General features: G+C 41.8%; 1 protein-coding gene across 4 annotated transcripts in view; it reads left to right on the forward strand.

Moving 5' to 3' along the window:
- Positions 1-7,882: 7,882 nt before the first annotated feature.
- Positions 7,883-22,680, forward strand: part of ulk1a (unc-51 like autophagy activating kinase 1a) — a 29,434-nt gene continuing 14,636 nt past the window's right edge. For all 4 annotated transcript variants that reach the window (XM_072705946.1, XM_072705949.1, XM_072705948.1 and 1 more), the window contains exons 1-11: positions 7,883-8,526; positions 8,976-9,068; positions 9,176-9,217; positions 13,829-13,861; positions 14,172-14,208; positions 17,237-17,410; positions 18,236-18,309; positions 18,566-18,667; positions 20,930-20,988; positions 21,962-22,044; positions 22,477-22,527. In XM_072705946.1, coding sequence (XP_072562047.1) covers positions 8,437-8,526; positions 8,976-9,068; positions 9,176-9,217; positions 13,829-13,861; positions 14,172-14,208; positions 17,237-17,410; positions 18,236-18,309; positions 18,566-18,667; positions 20,930-20,988; positions 21,962-22,044; positions 22,477-22,527 — 838 coding nt within the window. In that variant the 5' untranslated portion in view covers positions 7,883-8,436. The remainder of the gene's footprint in view (positions 8,527-8,975; positions 9,069-9,175; positions 9,218-13,828; positions 13,862-14,171; positions 14,209-17,236; positions 17,411-18,235; positions 18,310-18,565; positions 18,668-20,929; positions 20,989-21,961; positions 22,045-22,476; positions 22,528-22,680) is intronic.

Genomic DNA, 22,680 nt, shown 5'->3' on the forward strand with positions numbered 1-22,680 from the left:
CACCCAGGAAGTCCCCTTCTACCTCGGGCCCTGTGCTTGCTGGGATAGTTTCAATGTGACCCTACATGGTAAAAGCAGTTATGGGAAGCAGATAGGTTTCTGATTAACTCTGTTCTAATTATTAGTATTATTATTATCTATTACTTTTTACCATTGTAATTCAAAGGGTGGTGATTGGGGCTAATTAAATTAACTGAAACGAATCAAACACATAGGATCAACCAATGATCACCAGAGATGCAATAATCAGCATGCAATTGAATCCAGCCCCATAGCTCCCGTCCATCGTCTGCTGGCCCTCAGCCAAAATCAAGTGAAATCGTTGTGGAGTGAGAGCCTGTGGGTAATTCTGGATCCTCCTTAGCCTTTCTGTGTATAAAGCATTGGAGCCCTTGTTAATTTTACATATGATATGCAGACCTGACAAATCTTCTTACCGACCATTGTTAATTAGGTGTGAGGTAAGGGCACATTTAAGGGCATATACTTAAGCAGCTTAATTTGCATAACAGCCCTGTTACTGAATAAAGGGAAATGCCCACAAAAACTACAAAGCATTCCTCCATTCAAATGTGCATGATTTACAATTCTATGAGGAAAACTCTAATCCCAACATGACGACTTTAACCCCTAACCTGCCCTAACCAGACTTTTGGCATTTTTAGTTTTTTGATTGCATTCACAGATCTTTGTGGGGACCTGAAAAATTGTCCCTACAATGTCAAAATAACAGGTTTTTATTACATTGTGGAGATCATTTGGTGACACACACACACACACACATACACACTTTTCAGTGCACATTAACAAATAAACATCCTAGTACATCACATTACAGTACATCCTATTACTGTAAGACACACCCTTTTTTCTCTTGGCCTTATGGATTCATGAGCCAGATTCTGGGGGTTTTATTTAAAGGTACATGCTAAAAACACAGTGCAAACTCCCCTTTGTTTCCAGTCACCCTAATGTGTTTTCAGTATTGTATTTCACTTAGACTTGTTTGTGCAAAATCTTCATTTGACTGATTTTACTGTGAAATGTACCCGGAATCCATATGGAAATATAATCCTGTTCCTTTTTGTTTTGGTGTGTGACTCAGTGGGTTAGGCTGCTGCACTTGGGATTGGAAGTTCCCTGGTTCTCAAACCCCTGATCAGCAGAGTGGTTTAACCATTGGACCCTTGAGCAAGGCCCTTAACCCCCGATTGCTTCAGGAATCGTCTGACTGTGCTTTCTCCAAAAAAAGTGTGCTGCTTTAGATAAAATGGTCTGCTATGCAAATGTATCTCTACCCTGTACAATCTTCTAAGAAATAAAAAAATACAATGCAATCAAGAGGCACCCAATCAGTAAAGCTTGTCTGTTTGATGATTTCAATAAACTGCCTCACTAGGAAGTTTCTTCGTTGTCAATAGTTGTGATTCTTTTGGATCCAAGCTAGTCTCCAGCATATTTTTTTTTGGTTCCAAAGGCACTTTGTATAAGTAGAACATGGCAATGAGAAGCCTGGCAGCCGCGTCATCTTCAAAGGTACCCCTGGGGCTTTTGTCTGCTAAGCAGGCAGCTCTATTCCTGTCTGGAAGTTGTACATATTTAACTTGTTGCTTAGCAATAATTTATCTCAAGAGACTTATGCAGCCTTGTGTTTTCAAAAAAATTCACCTATGTATATTTACACAGATTTGTAAGCACTGGCAGCCCTTCCCAGATATTACCCAGCCTCCTGCCCTGTGCTTCATGGGGTAGCCTTTAGCGTTACTCCCACCCTGTACAGGAGGACTGGAACAGGGTTTAGTCACAGACACTGAGGATGCCTATGACTGCACATGACAAAGGAACACTGATACACCTCTGAGGAACATTACAGTAAGCGGCTACAAGCAGCTCAGCGGTAAGGGGTTTTTGATACATGTGCAAAAACAGGGGATAAATTTAAGTTCTCATGCAGGGTCAGAATGCTACACCTTTAAGTAAGTTACAGGCAGTCCCCAGGTTAAGAATGTCTGATTCATGCACAACTTGTACCAACGAACTGCCATAAAGGTATTACATTAAAAACTTGGGTTAAATACAGTAGTTCTTAATAACGGATACATGCAGTACTTTGTGATGCTCTTGAAAACATTGTGCGAATTCAGTGGTTCGCTGGCTCGAGGTGCAGTACAGTACCATATGTAGTTACTTTATTATTACTGTATAATTATCATTTCTATGTGCTGTGTTATTTTTTTCCCAACTTACCTACTAAATCGACGTAAAGACAGACTTAGGGAATGGATCTCATTCGTACCCTGGGGACTGTCTGTACTCAGTTCAGGTCCTGCTAGTCAGCAAAAATCTGAAATTCAGTTAGTAGTCGTGGCTAAGCAGCTCCATAATAATGACCTCGTCAACTTCCAGAGGCACCTCGGATGAATGATCGCGGGAACCAAGCTTGCATGGCAGTACCAGGGTATGGTTTCTGTTGAAGTTCTGTCAGAAGACTGCATGACAGCACAGCAGGGAATCTGCCACGCACCAGCAGGGGGCGATCAGCACCATGCAGGCAGATGGTAACCATGGTTTTCTCACCAGTGCCCGTAAGGAGTGTCAATAGGACAAGGCCAGGGACTGATAATTGCCGCAAAGGGAGCGGGACAGTCTTCCCCTGTCAGGCATAGAGCTCCTGCTGGAAGGAAAGAGAGAAGACATAAATAGGACAAGCCAGCTGTGCATGTGCTCACTGCACATGTAAATATTGGAGGGTGACTGCTGCCATCTCCCGACAGACTCTTTTTGTATTTTTTCCGCTGTTTTGGGCTTAATAAACATCACCCCTGCAGCCTTGTCTCCCATGCCTCTTTGCCTGCCTCGCTATGAAGAAGGAAAACCTGATGTCATGGAGTTTGGCTACCGCTGTCCCTTTAAAAATGCTCCTTCGATAGGCAGAAGTGGAAGATGAAGTCCAGCCTCAACACGACAAGATTAACCCTCTGTCCACAAAGAGTAGCAGGCTTTGGGCCGGTGCCCAATCCCAGAGATACGACTGCAAACCGAACTGCAGCAGTAGAAAAAGATTGTCCCAGAAAACAGGTCATTTGAGAGATACTTCCAGAATATTGAAGAGGCAGTGTTCACCGATCACATGCCTGGCTGTTTTTGGTGTGTCCCATTTGGATAGGTTACCTCTCAGTGAAGTATGCCCCATCGGCCTATCTGTGGATCTGGCTATTCATTTGGGATGACTATCTAGAAAAGTAGAACTGGAAAACACAAAGCCCTTCCGTGGTTTTAGAAGATGCTATTTACTTGTTAAGTGTAGCTTGTTATTCTTAACAGGCATTACTTATTTTTTTTTTAATGCTGGACATTTAATTATGGTCATTTTTCTCACTTGCTCCTGCACACAGTTGAGAATAAGGGCACAATACTAATCATAAAGAAGTTAAAGCAATTTGATCCAGAGATACATATTACATGTTTCTATCTATTGTAATTATTGGCATTTCTGTTATCTAGGAAATATTAATAAACCAATATAAGTAGTTGTTATATACTTTATCACCAAAGGAATAGGGAAGGTGTACTGGAAATGTAATTTCACTGCTAATGACTTAGGAGATAGTTTAACGTTTAAATGCAAATTTCCATTTATTGGGGCGGGGTAGGGGGGGGTGGGGGGTGAATGAATACAAATTAAATACTTGCCGGTTCACGTCCCTTAGGTTCCTACAACCCTGCTCAGTGTTAAAAGTCAAAGTCAGTTTCTTCAGCCACGAGAAAAGACTTTTAATGGCAGGAGAATTTAGTTAAAATTGAAAGCACATTAAATAAACAGAAATTATTTGCCAGAGATATTATATAACAAACCGCAAAAATTCCACATGAAATCTACTGAAAAATCTGAAACTAAAAGGATTTATGTTTTAGTAACATAAATCTATTATATAATACCCAAACTATGCAAAAAGCAGCCAATACTGCTTTGCATTTTATACTGCATATGAGAACGACTTTTGTTTAGCATTTTTTCGTTTGTTTTGTTGTTTTTCACTATTCTGGAAATGCGTGCTGCATCACTTATCTGCACAGAAAGGAGACCAGTAGTATCACTAGCACAAGATGCCTTAGATGACTGTCACACAGATTCCTGATATACTACTAGGCTTTGGAGTGCAATTGCTAAGGAAATCTGTTGGGAATGCAGAGATGTTATCCTAAAAAGTTGTTGAGAGAGTGGGGTGTCAAAGGCAGATGATTTTCACTGTGGAAAATTACATGGCATTGCAACTGCAAAAAAAAGATTGGTGTGCAATATTAGACATTAAATCAATGCAAAAAATACTGTTCTAGATAAAGATAGCGCTCACCAAATGATTTGCTATCTAATTTACTGCAAAAGTGAATGCTGAACATGTCAGGACTACCTAGATATAAAGCAGAATGATATTCTGCCCTGTTAATTAAATGTCTCTGACTGCCAGAATAGATACATTCTTGCAATTTAAATTGTGAAGATTGCTTAGGTAAACATATGTATTTAACAAATAATAATAGCTCATTTACAATAACTGCATTGCACATTCACTCTTCTTTGTTTAATGTTTAATCTTTCATGAGAATGTATTATGCAAAGCCAGAAGCGATTTATGGAAATCATAGTGAGCTGAAAAGAGATGTTTATATATATTACCAGTGCAGCCTCATAACTTCTGGGGTTGTGGGTTTAATTCCTGCTTGCAGCTCGGGATGTGTATGGGGTTGGTCCCCGCCATGTCTGTGCAGGTTTCTTTTAGGCACCCCAGTTGTGTGCATAACCCTGTAGACTGTTTAGAGGATAAATGGATGGAAGATGGACGAATTGATATGTATTATTAAATGCACAATAATGAACAGCTTTAGTGTAAATTTTATTTGCCTTAATTATGTGATGAGATCTAAATACTATTCGTAGCTGGCACCTGTGTGGTGCGTCAGCGATTGTACTGGACAATTCAATTTTGCAATCATTACTGCTGAGAACTGATAACCATAAAACAACACAGCTCATTGACTTTATCCTACCTGAGAATGTAAACAAACAAAAAACAGTGTTGTCCTTGGATAAAGTCATAAGCTTGTACACAGTATTCTGTCTACCATCGCTCCTGCTTTCTCCACTCACAGCACGTACACTCAAGCATTACAGCTGGTGTCACTCAATGTGGACAAAACTGAATGCAAAGTGAGAAACTCGGAGGGTCTGGGCAGAAAAACAAATCCAGCCACAAAGATACATTAATGTGAATGGCTACATTAGGGATTCACAGGTTAGTGCTCACAGAAGTTAATACTATTACTATGTATTGTTTACATATGTCTGTAAGCATATGCAACTGGGTATTAAAATACTGTGTGGATGCTAGTAAAATGTAGCCGAAATACTCCTACCGAATTGGAGAATTTATTGAATTATAAGCATCATTTTAATTTGAGCTGACTGGCACAGTTAAGTACAGTATGATACCTTCTATTCACTTAGAGGTTAAATGAAACATGAAATTTAGCCCAGAGGGAAATTTTATACACACACACACACACACATATATATATATATATATATATATATATATATATATACACACACACACTCACCTAAAGGATTATTAGGAACACCATACTAATACGGTGTTTGACCCCCTTTCACCTTCAGAACTGCCTTAATTCTACGTGGCATTGATTGAACAAGGTGCTGAAACCATTCTTTAGAAATGTTGGCCCATATTGATAGGATAGCATCTTGCAGTTGATGGAGATTTGTGGGATGCACATCCAGGGCACGAAGCTCCCGTTCCACCACATTCCAAAGATGCTCTATTGGGTTGAGATCTGGTGACTGTGGGGGCCATTTTAGTACAGTGAACTCATTGTCATGTTCAAGAAACCAATTTGAAATGATTCGAGCTTTGTGACATGGTGCATTATCCTGCTGGAAGTAACCATCAGAGGATGGGTACATGATGGTCATAAAGGGATGGACATGGTCAGAAACAATGCTCAGGTAGGCCGTGGCATTTAAACGATGCCCAATTGGCACTAAGGGGCCTAAAGTGTGCCAAGAAAACATCCCCCACACCATTACACCACCACCACCAGCCTACACAGTGGTAACAAGGCATGATGGATCCATGTTCTTATTCTGTTTACGCCAAATTCTGACTCTACCATTTGAATGTCTCAACAGAAATCAAGACTCATCAGACCAGGCAACATTTTTCCAGTCTTCAACTGTCCAATTTTGGTGAGCTCGTGCAAATTGTAGCCTCTTTTTCCTATTTGTAGTGGAGATGAGTGGTACCCGGTGGGGTCTTCTGCTGTTGTAGCCCATCCGCCTCAAGGTTGTGCGTGTTGTGGCTTCACAAATGCTTTGCTGCATACCTCGGTTGTAACGAGTGGTTATTTCAGTCAAAGTTGCTCTTCTATCAGCTTGAATCAGTCGGCCCATTCTCCTCTGACCTCTAGCATCAACAAGGCATTTTTGCCCACAGGACTGCCGCATACTGGATGTTTTTCCCTTTGCACACCATTCTTTGTAAACCCTAGAAATGGTTGTGCGTGAAAATCCCAGTAACTGAGCAGATTGTGAAATACTCAGACCGGCCCGTCTGGCACCAACAACCATGCCACGCTCAAAATTGCTTAAATCACCTTTCTTTCCCATTCTGACATTCAGTTTGGAGTTTAGAAGATTGTCTTGACCAGGACCACAACCCTAAATGCATTGAAGCAACTGCCATGTGATTGGTTGATTAGATAATTGCATTAATGAAAAATTGAACAGGTGTTCCTAATAATCCTTTAGGTGAGCACCGTGAGAGTGTGTGTGTGTGTGTGTATATATATATATATATATATATATACAGTATATATATATATATATATGTATGTACAAAGCAATAAATGCAGAAGCATTTCATTATAAATCAGTTAATGCCTGTTTGAAATTTCATATTCCATATAAGACAACATAATTACATAATTGCTAACAGGACTCCAAAATACAGCTGATGTACCCTTTTTATCTCCAATAAGTGTATGTGAAGAATCATCCTTCAAATACCAGGATATTTTTTTTTTACCACCACAGGAGGTTCTTTATAGGCAACCAGCTGTATATGTAACTGTTACCCACGCCAGGGAACCCCAACCAAGTGTCCACCCTTTTTTTTTTTTACTAAATATGTATGCAGGTCACATGACTTCTGTATTTCTGTGTTAGGGTGTCTATACAGCAGTTTCAATCTGCAGGCCGTGACAAAGTCACAGAGACTGGAAATTCATTGTGGATATTTCCTCGAGGCACATCCACTCCCCTTTTGATTCCATAACACATTATGCACGCCCAGTTGACCGAGAATAAAATTTAGGAGTCTTTAGCCTCTCGGTTAGAAGGCTGTCTGCCTTCTTTGCGGGAGACTGGCATTCGATTCTCTCCATTCCCTGCCTTTCACTTGGAGTTGCATTAACCAAAATCAAAGGAAATAACTCCATGGGTACAAGAAACGCATGATCAATGTCATATAATGTATATTATACATGACATTTAAATATCTAACTGTAAGTTTTTACTTTGCAGACAACCAAGAATACTAAGCAAGGTTTTGACGTTGACTAAAATCCATTTACGCAATAAAAAAGTTAGGCTCATTTTGATGCAGAAAATCCTGCACATGTGCACAAAGGAAACATCATTTAAGTATCACAACGTCTTTTGAAGTGATTCACGATACGCCTTATCTTGACGCCGGCTGCACCGCTCAGTTCTGTTCCGCATCCTCACTACACTCCCCACTGCTGTAACAAGCTGACTTTCTTTGACATCAACATTATTAACGGAAGAGGGGGGGGAAAAAAAGAGCCGCGCATGCGCAGACCCACGAACAGCAGGCAGGTCTTTGTTTAGACGCAGCTTAATACGACTCCACATTTAGTAATTTACGCTGTCAGTAACAGTCGAGCTAGCATTTCCAGAATAGCACACACGATTCAGAATAAAGTGGGCATATTTTTCTGTAACAATAATTTAAAGGGTGCTGCGAGAGTTGACGGTTGCTTCTGTATACAAACAAAAAAGAAACCCGCTATCCTTAAGGTAGTCTGCGATTGTTTTTAAAATATATATTTTATTTTTCTTTTCACCACGATCCTACCCTAGGATTGTGTCTGAGGATATGGAAAGGTGCAGGTAGAAGAGGGAGACCTCCTCCTGTAAAAGTCAAGCTAACATGACCAAGGATAGTTATTTTTCCAGCGAGAGGCAGCTCATGGAAAGCGAAGGAAGGGGACAACTTTCTTGCTGCCTGAAATTTAACGGTGGCGAGTGCAATTTCACAGGGAAAAGCCCAAGGTCCTGACTCCACCGATTATCTTTTTTAAAAACGAAATCGAAAAACGTCGATCGGTGTCGCGGCGATGGAGACCGTGGGGAAATTCGAGTTTAGCCGGAAAGACCTGATAGGACATGGAGCGTTTGCAGTGGTTTTCAAAGGCAGGCATAAAGAGGTATGCAAAAATTAATAATTATGATGTCGGTGCATAAATGTACTATAACAAATCACAATTTATCGTTGGACTTTTTAATTTTGTTGTAGTGTGTCTACAATGGACATTGCAGACACTAGCATACTACCTTAAATAGAGGCCTGTAAACCCTATTACTAGGTTGAAACAGAACAGAAAAATATGAGAACATATTTAACATTTATTAGTTTAAAAGCGTACTGATTTCACCAGTTGTTACATATACTGCCTGAATTCCGGGCGATGCATAAAGAACACGAAACTTTCATATCAAGTCGAAATGCGCAGATTGTTTTTACTTTAGGTATATTTGTATCGAGGAGTGATGAGGCAAAAATGCTTAATTTAAAACGTAATTCATTAGCGATGAGTGCTTGGTAACCGTCAGATGAGTTGCTTTCATTCTTTTTAATCTTTCGTATTTTCCCCAGAAACACGACTGGGAAGTGGCTGTTAAATGCATAAACAAGAAAAACTTGGCAAAATCCCAAACGCTTTTGGGCAAAGAAATTAAAATTTTGAAGGTAAGAATGACCCCTCAGTCTTCGTTGTACATTTTGTTTGCGTGTGAATTCACATTAATTCTTTTTTGCTTGTTAAATACATTTATGGATTATATCTTTTTTTATAGGAACTAAAACATGAAAACATCGTTGGCTTGCTGGACTTTCAGGTAGGTTATTGTAACAAAACCCATCATAGGACATTTGTATTTCAAGGGCATTGATTTTAATTTTTAATATATTTTATATTTTTAAATATCGCAGTGAGTCAAGATTTTTATCTGTATCTTAGACCGAATCTGCTGATATAAAATGAACAAATGTATAGTTGGCTGTCCCTGTTATAATGTTAAGTTTGCGTATGATGTAAGACTAAGAAAGTTTTGCACAGAGGTGACGAAGAGCATATTTGACGTTACAAAAGAAACCGGGTCATCTTTTTTCCGCATGCAAAGGTCTTTGCCCCCATTATTCTGTTTTGTTTGCGATTTTCTATCACGTGTCCTCCTGTTGACATGCCATGTGCGTGCGATTACATTGGCTCAGTGAGAGACTGCTGTATTAGCAGGCGCCACTAGTCTTCTCGGGAGTAGTAGTCTTTTCCTGTCTTTTTCGTTGAAATGTGTGCTGCAGAAGGCCCTTGATGAACTACAATCACCAGAGAAGTCGACAACTTCTAATGACGCTTATCGTGTTTCAGTTGCGTCAGATCGAAAGACGCTTTCCTCGAATGCAATAAAATAGCATTATTTTAGCAGTCCAACTGTCTTTATATTATTGAAACCTAAATCATCTTCGACACGTAGATTTTGTTATTCATTAAACTAACCAGAATTATATTTATGCTAATTATTTAAAACTATTTTTATGTAAATAGTAAACTTATTTCAGAAATTAATCTATTTCACAAATCACGTTTTAAAGATGATTTTAAAGATCGTTTAGTTTAGCGTAGGTTTCTTAAATATTTTGCTGACCTGTTTGCCTGTCAGGTAATGTCTTTTGGCTATGATCTCAACATGTAAGTCTAACAGGTTTAGGTTTTAGGTACAGGCAACAAACCTATTGCCTATGTGACCCACAGCCATTACTGCATTGGACACCTTTGACTCATCTGCCATTTGAGTGGCTTTCTGGTCATTCAGTGTTTTCTGTAATGTTTGGTTTGCTTTCTGACTGGCGTTCATATACAATCTTTTGCTCATATCAGGATTGTTATGGCTGTTTTGTTGTGTTTTTTCCATTGTGATTATTGAAGTATCTATCACAGTTCAGCACAATCCACATTTAGGAAATATTCCAAGTAACTAGTTTAGAATGTGTTTATGTGTGTGGCATTACAAAGATGGCAACGTTGTCCTGCTGTACAGTGGGGAACCCAAGCTTGTAACTCACAGCTAAAAACTGAGTATGTGGTCTACTTGGAGACCGACACTGGTTGTCACGGACAAAGACTATTGATCTTGTTTTAGGCCTCTGTTCACAGCACATAAAAAGTTACAGCTTGTCCTCCACTCTTTGTCTCCTACCCCCACCCTGGGCTCCTGCTGCTCCTTTGTTGCCTAAAGGGGGACCTATCTAGTCTGCTTAGTAAGAACAATGATCAGCCTCCAACTTTACAATATTCTTACTGATGTTAAGGCCAATTTTGGATCTGTACCTCAGCCAAACATAAAAAGTTGCGGAAAGCAAAACCATCAAACTGTTGCATTGTCTCTCCCTGATTTTCATAACGGTTGGGGCAACAAGACTCTCTTCTGTTTGTATGTACACTTGTGTCAGGCTGCCAAGGTAACCAAGTGAGAGTGGAGTTACCTGGCAGGGGGTGAGGTGTATTTTGAATATAGCGAGGGTGCGGGGAGAGATTAAACCAGGTGGTGTGTTTGACGGATGACTCATGGGTCATGGCAGCTACTGCAGGTGGCTTCTGTTGTGGTTTCTTGATGACTTTGTTATTGGCTTCACCAATTAAAGTGTAGAATGACTAGCAGAAGCCATCAGTACACCTGTCCGCAGTGTCTAGTATCTTCCCCTGCGGAATCTCCCCACAGAGCTAATGTGAATAGATATTCTGCATCATCTAATTATCATGTGGGCTTGTTAATTATCCTGTAGATTCCATTTTGCAATCTTTTCTTTATTGTTTCCGTAGTTGCCAGCCCATCCCTATAGAATATAATGACATCGATTCCTGCTATCTCGTTAAATATCTTGTTTTAGAATGTACTCCTTTCCAAAGCTTCCTTTCGCCTTCAAGTGTTTTTAGCAGTGTAGTGGGAAAGTTATTTTTAGAAAGGCTCATCTACCAGGGGTCCTATCAACTTGTTTTGTTGGCATGTGTATATTGACAGGAGTAGGGTTGTGACCGTCAGGTCTGTTATCATGCTTTGGGGGGGATTTTTAATGTGTTAGGTGTAGACCTGAGCTTAACAGAGGCTAACCCCCCCCCCCTGCTCATTTAACAAAAGCCTGTAGAGTTTCTCTTTTCCCTCTCACTGTTGTTCAACCATATGAGCCTGTCATCACTGTGAAGAGGGCAGGTGCTGTTTACATTTCTATGACTCTAACGGGATTTTTCTAGAACTTCAAGCCAACACAGCCACCTAAATTAAACAGTCAGTTGTGTTAATGCAGCTTGGCAGAGTCAAGCTCTGTGAGAGAATGAGTTTCCTTTTACCTTGGGTGGCGGGTCGGGGGTAGGGTGGTGAATTAGGAACAGATGGGGATAAATTGCACTGACATTGGCCTGTCCAGTGGGAAATTGAATGCTGCACTGTTTTTAGCAAGTTTGGTTTTACCTGAGTTTTTCACTTAAAGGAGAGTGAAATATGAATCTTTAGAAAAGAAGTACAAAATGTTGAGTTTGGAAAGAAATACCTGCTAGTTTTGCTCATTTTTCCCCTCTGGCATGGTCATATATGACGCTTTCCCTGAAAATTGTACTGTTATTGCTGGGAAAGGCAGCACAATATTGCCTTATCTATGATGTCTGCTGAATTTTTATCTAGTCCTGGAACTGCGCTGTGGTAATGACAGGTTCCTGTTAATGCTCACGTACTAACCGTAACAGGTATTGGCTTACAAAGCGTTCCAGTCCTCGTCTGTCTGGCATCTCTGTGTCGTAAAGTGACACTGTAGCACGGCAGCCAGCGGCGAATGAGTCTGCCTGACTGCACTATTTGAAACAGATGGTTATCTGCTGCTTTGCTAATAAGTGAACAAAGCGGCAATGTTGCTTGGTCAGCAACAATGTATTGTGAGAAAGGCAAGCTGAGATCTGCTGATTGGCCATTAAATAAAAGATATACGTGTTGCTTGGTGATTCAGGCTTTCCGACTTGGCTTTCTCCTCTCTTAGTTCTGTGGGGCATATAAACAACTCTATAAACCATATTTAGAGAAATTATGGAAACTATAAACAAATGGCTCAGACCGTAAGATTTGGCCTTTTATGCAAACGCCACTAAGCTGGAGTCCTTTTTCTCACACCCATTTTAAAAGTTTCTACACTGTTCATTGTGTAGTTGTATCACGTTTTTTCTAAGCCCCTGCTAGTCTTCTGCAGACTAACCCTACCTGTGCAGTTTGTTTTACTTTGAGCAGGCAGTACTTTCATGTTAGACTTTTTGCGGTCTAACCTGCACTTTTGTGTGTTAACACTTTGTGCTGTACTCTGAGTGCCCCGACTAATGAATTAAACATAAAAATGATTCAATTGAATTATCACAGGTTGGGAACGAAGGGCCCTCAAGGGCTCTCTAGTCGTCGATGTTGCTGCTGCTGCTGTTGTTGCTGCTGTCATTATTTTGAGAATGAAATGTAGGACATTCTTATGCCTACATGTTACTGGTCTCCTTTTTTGAGCATCTTGTTTGTAGAATAATGAACACAGGTTGCACTTTGCTTTTGATGTAGTTTAATGAACTTCACAGTGCAGTTTCTATTTTACAAAGATTCATCCCTGCTGGACAATCAATGATAATACAGCCGGTGTCTTGGATACCATCATCATCCGTATGTGTATGGATTTGTGATATACTTTCTTTTTTGCTATGTTCTGGTGTGATATCCTTTGTGGTGACGCATGATATGCATACCATTGATCACTGATGTTTTGTATACTTTGTTAGTAATCTGGTGTGATACCACTCATTGGGGTGTGGTCTGATGATGCCCTGATGATGCCCGTGACACCTGTTGTTTTGTCATAGCTTGTCCAGCAGGGAAACGCGTCTGGGTTGTGATGTTTATTAAACTACAGACGCTCCTCTACTTACGAATGAGATACGTTCCGAACCGCCGTTCGTAACTTGAAATGTTCATAAGTCGTTATTCAACAGGCGGAATTGGTGCTCAGTAAAAAAAAAAAAAAAAAAAATGATGTTGCGGACAGGAAATGGGGGCCCAAGTAACACAATTTGGACTTACAGTCCTCTTTGTTCGAATGTCTAAAATTTAGTAAGTAGAGGAGCGTCTGTATATCAAAAGCAAATAGTGACTTGTTTTCGTTATTCTTCATGGATTCTCTGTTGTGCTATTTTGTTTGCAAAATGTTTCCAAACTGAGAAGAATTGGATCCGGAAATGGGAAGTTGCTTTAAATGCCAAAAATCTGTGATCAGTTTCCCAATAATTCATCAGTGTTGTTTCTTTCTTTGTCATTTTTTCTGTCTCTTCTTCTTGTTTCTCCATTTTTATTTATATGAAACATAAAAAAAAAAGTCTGGTGTTACCTTTAAATCTTCCGAGTATTTTTCCAACCTGTTGTATATTTTCTTTGTAGGAAATGGCAAGCTGTGTTTACCTTGTCATGGAGGTAAGTCCCTAAAATGAGTGGGCTGCTCGCAGGGTTTGCTGAAATGCACTGTGATTGCATTGTATGACCACCATAAAAAAAAAAAAATAGCAGGATAAAACCAGGGCTGAATGCTTGGGGTTCATCTACAATGAAATGTTCATGGGAGTTCATATTAATTCATGTTTAACTAAACTCCTGTAGGGATTGGAGTAGGATTTCACATGTAAGAAGTCAGTGCTGTCATTACAGAAGCTGTTTGCATAGATAGCACCTGTAAAGATGGTGTCGCTAATGTGTCCTGTTTCTTCCCCTCCCACCTCCTCTTAAGTACTGCAATGGAGGAGACCTGGCAGACTATCTCCACTGTAAGTGTGTCCCTTTGTTTGGTGAAGACCACCGACTAGATGTGTTCCTTCCGTTCTCAGGAGCTGTCATAATCTAACAGGCTTTAAAGTACTGGTACATTGGCAGCACAGCATTGTAATACAGGGCCCTGTGCGTATGCAGGCGTGATGCGTTGAAATGCCGTGGTAGTGTTGGTGTGTATTGGACCTTCCACCTGTTAATTTATTGGGGTGTTGCCTGGTAATACTAGGAGGGTTAATGTCACAGTGCTGGGTCACCGTTGTAATATGGCACCCATTTGCGACATTGTCCCTACTGATGCTTGGGAATGGGGTTGGGGGCGTTGGGGGTTGGGGGGTGGATACAGCCATGTTATTCACCATGGCAACTCCTCGAAGTGTGGTTTCCATGACAGCAGCCCGGCTGTTTACTCCACCACTTCATTTCTGGAACAGCTGACAGAAAATTAATTAATCTGGGAAAATGAATTAAGGGGTGAGGGACCTGATTGGCCCAAAAAAAATATGTGTATTGTCTGGAGTAACACCTGCAAGACGGCATTCATGTGCAGAGATGCTGCACTTGATGTCAGATGATCTGAAAATAGCTTCAGTTTGCTGGACCGAGGAGCTGTGTGGCTGCCTAGTGGCAGCGGAGGGATGTGGAGCAAGAGCCATTGCTGGCTAAATTTATGTGGATTGAGTTGACAGATTTATTTAAAGCCCCGGCGGGCGTCAGTGGTGATGTAAATGGGCAGCGGTCCCTGCCTCGTGCTTATTTATCTTGGAGACCTCTGCCCCGGCCACCTCACCAGTGTCACACTAAATGCCCAGTAGCTCTGATATCATCCCCTCATCTCTCTGCTCCTCATCTGTCCCAGTATTGCTTCATCTCTCTCTTGGGCTCTGGTATTGTGGAAAAACACAGCTTCTAAAAATATACATGAATTATTAAAGCCCCCTCCCACCACATCCCTTGTAGCAGTGTTAATGGCCTTTGAGAAAAATTCCAAATCTGTAGTCTTGCAAGCAGTCACTTTCTAAAAGTGTTTGCTGTGCATTCTTTGGTGCCTCCCATAATCTCATTTGAACAGGCTTATGAAACGTCACCTGGGTTAGTCACTGAGCTCAGTATTAATGAATAGACTGTAACTGGGTTTGACATCATTATTGACTGTGTAATGCATCAGTCTGCAAGCCTGTGACATAGTCGTGCTGGGGATAGTATTCCGTGCCTCTAATTAGTTCTCGAACAATGGTTTGATCCCGTTGACACTTTCATATAGACTGAGTAGTGTTTGTGAAAAGAGGTTTCAGCTCTTGGGATAGCAGCATGTGAAAGTTGGAGTGTTGGGTTGAGTCGTATGTAGGACTACACCATGAAACCTTGGGAGAGGTACAGTGCCAGTCAAAAGTTTGGACACGCCAAGCCACCTACAAAGCAGAGTGATAGTGTTGCATTACATGACCTGGGCACCTGATCTAAACACGGCGGAAGTTTGACCCGAGAGTGAAGAAAATGTGGCCAATGAGTGCTCAGCATATGTGGGATCTCCTTCAGGACAGCTGGAGAAGCATCCCAGGAGGCCACCTCATGAAACTGGTATAGAGGAGAAAGTAGGATCAGCCAGTGTCTGGAGCATTTGGGGTTCTGAGTCCTAAACCACAGAGCTGCCCCCCCCCTCCCTTTTGGTCAGTGCATAGTTTCATATACATTATAGTTTTGTAATTATTGTAAAATGTAGAGAACAGTTTAAATAGACCTTTCTATGGGAAGATGTGTCCAAACTTTTGACTGGTACTGTATTTTAATTTGTAATTTATCCCCAGAAATGTGCACCCCCTGCTGAGCAGTTCAATAAAAAGATGCCAAGCAAAGAAACAGCGAGAAAAGGACCTTGTTTAAAAAACTCACTTTCTAGCAGCTCTATTCAGAGTAGCTTACCTAGCCGTCAGATGTTATTCCAGATGTTGCTGGTCAGGTAGGTTTCTCCGGGGAGTTATAGCTGCCCAGGACCCAGCATGTGAACCTGTGACTTAGTCCATTTTTAATTCATCATGCTCCTTGTTTTTGCGTGTGTGGGGGTTTTTTTTTTAGGTGTTTTGCTCACTTTTTGAAAATAACTGTGGTCCTTCTTGGGTTTGGCTTTTTTCTGAAAATAGAGCAGGTTTAAGTGCTATAATTGGAAGCAGCCTAGGTGGTGCGTACAGGTGCCAAACAGAAAATGTATAGACGGCGTTTTTGTTGGAAAAGTGACAGTTTCCGTATAAAGAAACGGGCCGCGGCTTCTGAAGGGCGGGGGGGGGGGGGGGGGGGATAGGCAACAGAGCGAAACAGGACTCACTGGTGAGGAGCTTGTGAGTGTTAAGACAGTGAGTTTGTATATAATGATGAGGAAAATGCACATTTGCTCTGTCACCCTCAATCTTTTTTTTCTTTTTTCTTTTTTATCGTGTCTAGTCCCTGAGTCACACAGAGTGGGTCAAGGCAATTATATTATCTGTTAAAATATCATAAAGGGGAGTTGGCTCAAATGTCCCTCTAATTTAACACAATGTTATAATACAGGCATCAGTAAATGACTAGAGCTACTGCCCTTGGGGGGGGGGGGGGAATCTTTGTTTGTAACTTATAAATCATACTGGGCTTGGGAATGGCATTCATGAATGTTTAATTGTTATATTTGTCTAATGGGACACCAGCCATATAAAGGCAATAGTCTGTTGGACATGTTTTACACACCAAATGTTAAGATTCCCCCATTTCCTCGTCCCACTTAACTAGATTTCAATCAAGAACAATCATTAGAAATAATTATCAAAATTCTCTGAACTATGAATCACCTCTAAATTTAATGAAGGTCCAGCAAAGTCTTTATTGGTTGAATTCATGTAAACTGACTGTAAAGTGTTAAGATATAGACATGAAAAAAGTTGTATTTTTTTCTTTGTTTGCTCTAGTAGCCCATGTTACTGGTAAAACAAGTATACGTTTTGATTGAATGGTCTGTGGAGGAAGCTAACATGCCCCCCCCCGCCAATCCGACAGCCAAGGGCACCCTGAGTGAAGACACCATCCGGGTCTTCCTCCAGCAGATTGCTGGAGCTATGCGGGTGCTCCAGGCCAAGGGCATCATCCACCGGGACCTCAAGCCCCAGAACATCCTGCTCTCCTACTCAGGGGGGCGCCGGTCAAACCCCAACAACACCCGCATCAAGATCGGTGAGTCGGCATTGCCTGGGCGTGACCTGACACCCCAGACACATACAATGCAGAAAACACAATCTTTCAATTGATCTGCAGTTTTTTTTTCCTGTTTTCTACTAAAGCAGAGTAATTGCTGTTTAATGAGTTAAAACCTAAATGTATGTATGTATTTAAAATGAATTCTGTGTGTAACTAGAAATGATTTGGCCCTTCTAGTGCCTGAATACTCCTTTGATGTACGAGATCTCTGGAGTACATGAGACTAGTTGTCTTTGGACTGTAAGTTTGGGTTCTTCTGGGTGGTGCCCCCCTCCCAGATGGGAGTCTGGATGTCAGAAGTGCAGGGGTGGAAGGGTTAGGCCAGGGAATGAGAGTAGCCGACAGCGTGCCCACCCCCACATGTTCAGTCAGTGATATGTAATGACCGTGCAGCACTAACCCCACGCTGAGGGCCGCGCCGTGGGAAGTGGCTGCGTCAGTGTGTGCCAGTGTGTTGTTTCAGCTGATTTTCTAGGACGGGGGAGGGATCTGTTTGTTTGCAAGTCTATTTTTATAGTTTGCGGTGTACTGTTGGTCTCCAAATGGTGTGGGGGAAAAATTGCACCCCACCTGCTATTCACCTCTGTCAGCTAGCGATCCTCTGTATTTCCACAACGAACAGGAAGTATGTCATGGCTAAGATGGCTATTTGTCCCCCAGTTGTATGTAATTAATCTAAACTAAAGATGCTGGCACCCTTAGCATGGTTCTTAAATATTAATATCGGAAATTCAAGTATCCAATCCATGTTCAGCTTTGTGACCTTTGACCTTGTGTTACATTTTCTCTCTCTCTCCGCAGCCGACTTTGGATTTGCGCGGTACCTGCAGAACAATATGATGGCAGCCACACTGTGTGGATCACCCATGTATATGGTTAGTTTACTGCTGTTCGTGGTGTGTTGTTGTTGTTGTTGTTGTCGTCGTCGTGTTTGTTGCATGTGCACTCTTTGCAATTAGCCATTGGCTAATATTACTACAGCAAGCATTAGCAACAACGGCATCCAACTAGAAACCAATGAAGACACATTAATCTGAGATCTCCCTTTTTCACCCATATGGGGGCAGAAGAGGGGGGGGGGTGGCAAATACGGAGCAGATATGATTATTTGATCTGTATTGTTCCTGACAGGCCCCTGAGGTGATCATGTCCCAGAACTACGATGCCAAAGCGGACCTTTGGAGCATAGGGACTATTGTGTACCAGTGTCTGACCGGGAAGGCTCCCTTTCAGGTGCGTTCATGCATGCTTTTGAGGAGATACGAGTTAATAGTGCGTTGAAGGCTGGGGGTTCAACAACCACCTGGGCCTGGACCTTTATAGGCCCTCAATGCTTCAGCTGTCACCACATTGTTGGACGTCTACATTTCCATTTACTTACTCAGCAAATGCTTCTGTCCAAAATGACATGCAAGTGAGGCATATATGTTAATGCATAATGTTGATGTATTTGTGATGTTATGTTGGTGTTGTATAGTACTACATATATTTTTTTCATTAATTTAAATGCATGTATTTATTTATCTCTCTCTCTGAGACTGCTCAGATCATTTCGGAGTAGTTCACTTTGGAATTATAGCGTGGTGAAACGTGGAGGTGTTCCCTATTCACAGTGGTATTCGATGTAGTACTGCCCCTGAAATGCTTGTGTGTAATTATTGTTCAGATGTGAAGGGGGGGGGGGGGCGTGTTGTGGTGTCGGGGGGGCAGCATGCGTTATTGTGGCTATTGCACAGTTGTCAGACCTGTTATACAGAGTTCATTTCTGTCCTCGGCAGAGTAGTGTCAGTCCACCTGCCATATTCCCCTGCAAGATATTTGGACTATGCAGCCATAACCGAGTTAAAAGTTGCACATGTGAGCCACTGTTTTTCATTTTATTCATTCAGCCGTAAGCTATCTGTCAAGATAGGCATACCCATAAATATGATTGGAATCACTCGTCAAGTCAGATTGCTGTGATGCAATGACAGACTTACCTTACACCCACTAAATATTTGTGCTCACGCACTTGTTTGTAGCAACTGTTAATCGAGCGTTCTAAGTACCTTCCACAAGGGTCCAGATGCTGTGTTCCAGACCCCTGAGCCACATTCTGCCCCATGCACTACCTTCAAAGCAGTTGAGCTTGTGTAATTTCTGTGATATAATTAGGATCTGGAAGACATTCTTTTGTGTAACAGATTTTCCGACAGACCCTGGGTTTCATTTCTGCAACTGTAAGCTGTTTTGGTCAGTCGCCACATTTTTGGGGGAGGGAATGACAGCTTGCCATCTATGAGGATGGTCTAAATAAACAGAATGAGTCAGTGGAACTCCTTATTGTGAAACCCTGTCATAATAAGCTGTTTGTGGACATTGGACATTTCTACTTCTAGCTACCAGAAATAGGTTTAGAGCCAGCTTTGGTCATTGTCCTTCTTATTTTTGTAATAGGAGAGTCTCAATTTGCTGTCTCAATTTGCCATGAAGTTCTGCCTATTTTTTATTTTTAAATGTCCTTGCCTGAGGAAGTAACTAGCCCTCGGATGATCTCTGACTGTAAACAGTGTTTGGCAATGCGTTCTCAGTATATGGTAGACAGCTCTGTTGAAAATAGTGTTAAATGCAGCTGCTGTCAGTTTGTCAGTCAGTAATGTATCTTATCTCATGATACCTTTCACAAATCAAATTGGGGGCGGGGCGCTGCAAAGAAATGTTATTCTGCATAAATTTTGTTGCTCAGAGTGATGCCTGAACAGTGACTGGGACAGTCCCCTGACCACCACCCATGGTAATTTAATCCAGGCTTGGAAGCAATAAGGTCAATCAGGTCAAGTGCTCTCAGTTCAGGGGCGTACAGTGGCAGTCAAGTCTGGACACACCTGATTTTAATGTATTTGTCTCTTAGCGATATTATTCACCCTGCAAGACCAAGAGAACAGTTCAGCATCTCATTTTTCTGCCAGCTGGTTGATTTGCATCTTGCTCTTTGACCCAAGCTCTGCAGCTCAATGGGGTTTAGGTGGGGGGGATTGTGGGGGGCAGATCATTTGACTTGGCTCTCAATCTTTTTTTGTCTAACATGGTACTTGCATAACGTCAAGATGTGCTTTAGGGTCATTATCTTGTTAAAGTACAAATGAGTTTCAGTATGTGTGTCCAGAATTTTTACTGGTGCTGAAGGAACTGGGGGGGGGGGGGTGTACCCCCCAATATTTAATTACGATTCCCCCTGATAAATAGATCTTTCTGTTTAAGTTAAGTGCCCCCCTGCTCCAATATCAAACTCTCCAATGGCTTTGTGTCAGTTAGGTCAGTGGGTTCAGGACGTGTTCAGTCTCTGTAATGGATCCTGATGTAAGGCACCCGGTTTCATCAGGATTGCGTTAATTGAAAGAAGGTTGAGTGAGGATGAGCACTTTGCCCACGCTGTGGAGCCGTGCTCGGAGGTAACCTCTGCGGGTGCACCTGACCTCGCTAATGTGATGCCGCGCCCGTGTCATCTTCTCTCAGGCAAGCAGTCCACAGGATCTCCGGCTCTTCTATGAGAAGAACAAGAACCTCAGTCCCAAGTAAGTTCCGCCTACTGTTTGCCAAAAGCATAGTTACTAACAATGTTGATGGCTTACATAGTTGGATCCATGCCAATCAACAGTTCCAACTATGTAAGTTGATACCAGGAGCTTTTGGGAAACGTACCCCATATTTGTCCACATCCTGCTGGGCGGGTGTTGCCGCGGTTACCTTGCCCGGCCTCCTTTCTCGCCCCTCATTGGTGCTAGGACTTGGGTGCATGCTGGGCTATAACCCTGTTGTGTCGGGCCATTTGACAGCCGTCATAAAACCCGTGAGTCAGACCAGAATGCCTGAGGGGCAAAGCAGTGAGAAATACCTCCTGTACGTTGCATCAGAAAAGCAGGACATGACCAGTCATGGAGATCGCAGTGAGCGATCGGCGATGGGGAAACTGCGATCCCTTGGCATTTCTAAGGTTCAGAGATGTAAAGCGACTTTAAAAGCCAGGCATCATCAACCTCGGCCCTGTCAAGCTTCTTACACACAAAGTGGCCGTTGTTTGCGTACGTAGGGCCTTTGTCTGCACGCACTACTTTATTAATCCCCTCGCCACACACTCATACACACACACACCCTGCCAGAGGCCTACCCTGTCATTGACATTTTCAGGTCTTCCCACATAGCTGTCTGACTACAGTATGAATGTCTCAATCCCCAGTGAAAACCTACCGATTTATTAATCCATTCACTTGTTTGGAATTTAAAAGCCTCGTGTCATTCCTACAATCATCATGCAATCCCTTAGTGTTCTGTCTGTCTATCTGTGTGTAGGATTTTGTATCTCGATATGAATTTAAGTGTAAAGTATATATTATTAGACTCAGATTTAGAGTTACATAAATTAAAGATGTAAAAATAGTAAACTATAGTCTTTAGTTTGGATTTGCTGCCGGGCATGTTTTAAACAGTGAGTGCATGTGCGAAATATAATGTTTTTTTTTTTTGTTGTTTTTTTGCTCCCCCCCCCAGCATCCCCCGGGAGACATCTGCTTATCTTAGACACCTGCTCCAGGGACTGCTACAGCGCAACCACAAGGACCGTATGGACTTTGGTCCGTGACCTTTACATCCCTTCTTGGTTGTTCACGTGGGAGTGGGGATTAAATGCTGTGTGACCAAAGGGTTCTTGGTCCAGGTCACAGCTGTTGTACCCTTGTGTGAAGTACTTTAGCGGCTATATGGGTGAAATGTTCAGAAGCACAGATTGTGTGTGAATGAGGTGTGCCTCTTTGGGTGAAAACTGTCTATATTTTGTCCAAGCATTCGCGGGTGTTTGGGGTAGTGTGTGGCTAAGCCTCTGTGCCTGTGTTCGGAAGGTTGCTGGTTCCAGCCCCTAAATGATAGGCTACAACCCACGATTATGAGGTTGCGGTTTGTTTAAGCCAGAAAAAGGACAGCATGTACCTGAAAATTGAGCATATAGGGCAACGAGCAGGTCTTCCTCACAGGAAATTTACACGTTTCACCCCTTTTTTTCTCTCCAGATGAGTTCTTCAGACACCCTTTTCTAGAAGCAAGTTCATCCATGAAGAAATGTGAGTGATTTGTGGGAGTGACTTATGCACATACCATTAAGGATGGATTCTGTCAGAGATTCCTGATTGTAATACTGTTTTAGTGATGAGGCCTGTGGCTAGTGTTCTATGTTATTTATAAATAATTATGTTGATGAGGCTCTAATAAGGACT

This window comes from Paramormyrops kingsleyae, chromosome 2 (assembly GCF_048594095.1).
Source record: "Paramormyrops kingsleyae isolate MSU_618 chromosome 2, PKINGS_0.4, whole genome shotgun sequence".
In the NCBI taxonomy this organism is placed as follows: Eukaryota; Metazoa; Chordata; class Actinopteri; order Osteoglossiformes; family Mormyridae; genus Paramormyrops; species Paramormyrops kingsleyae.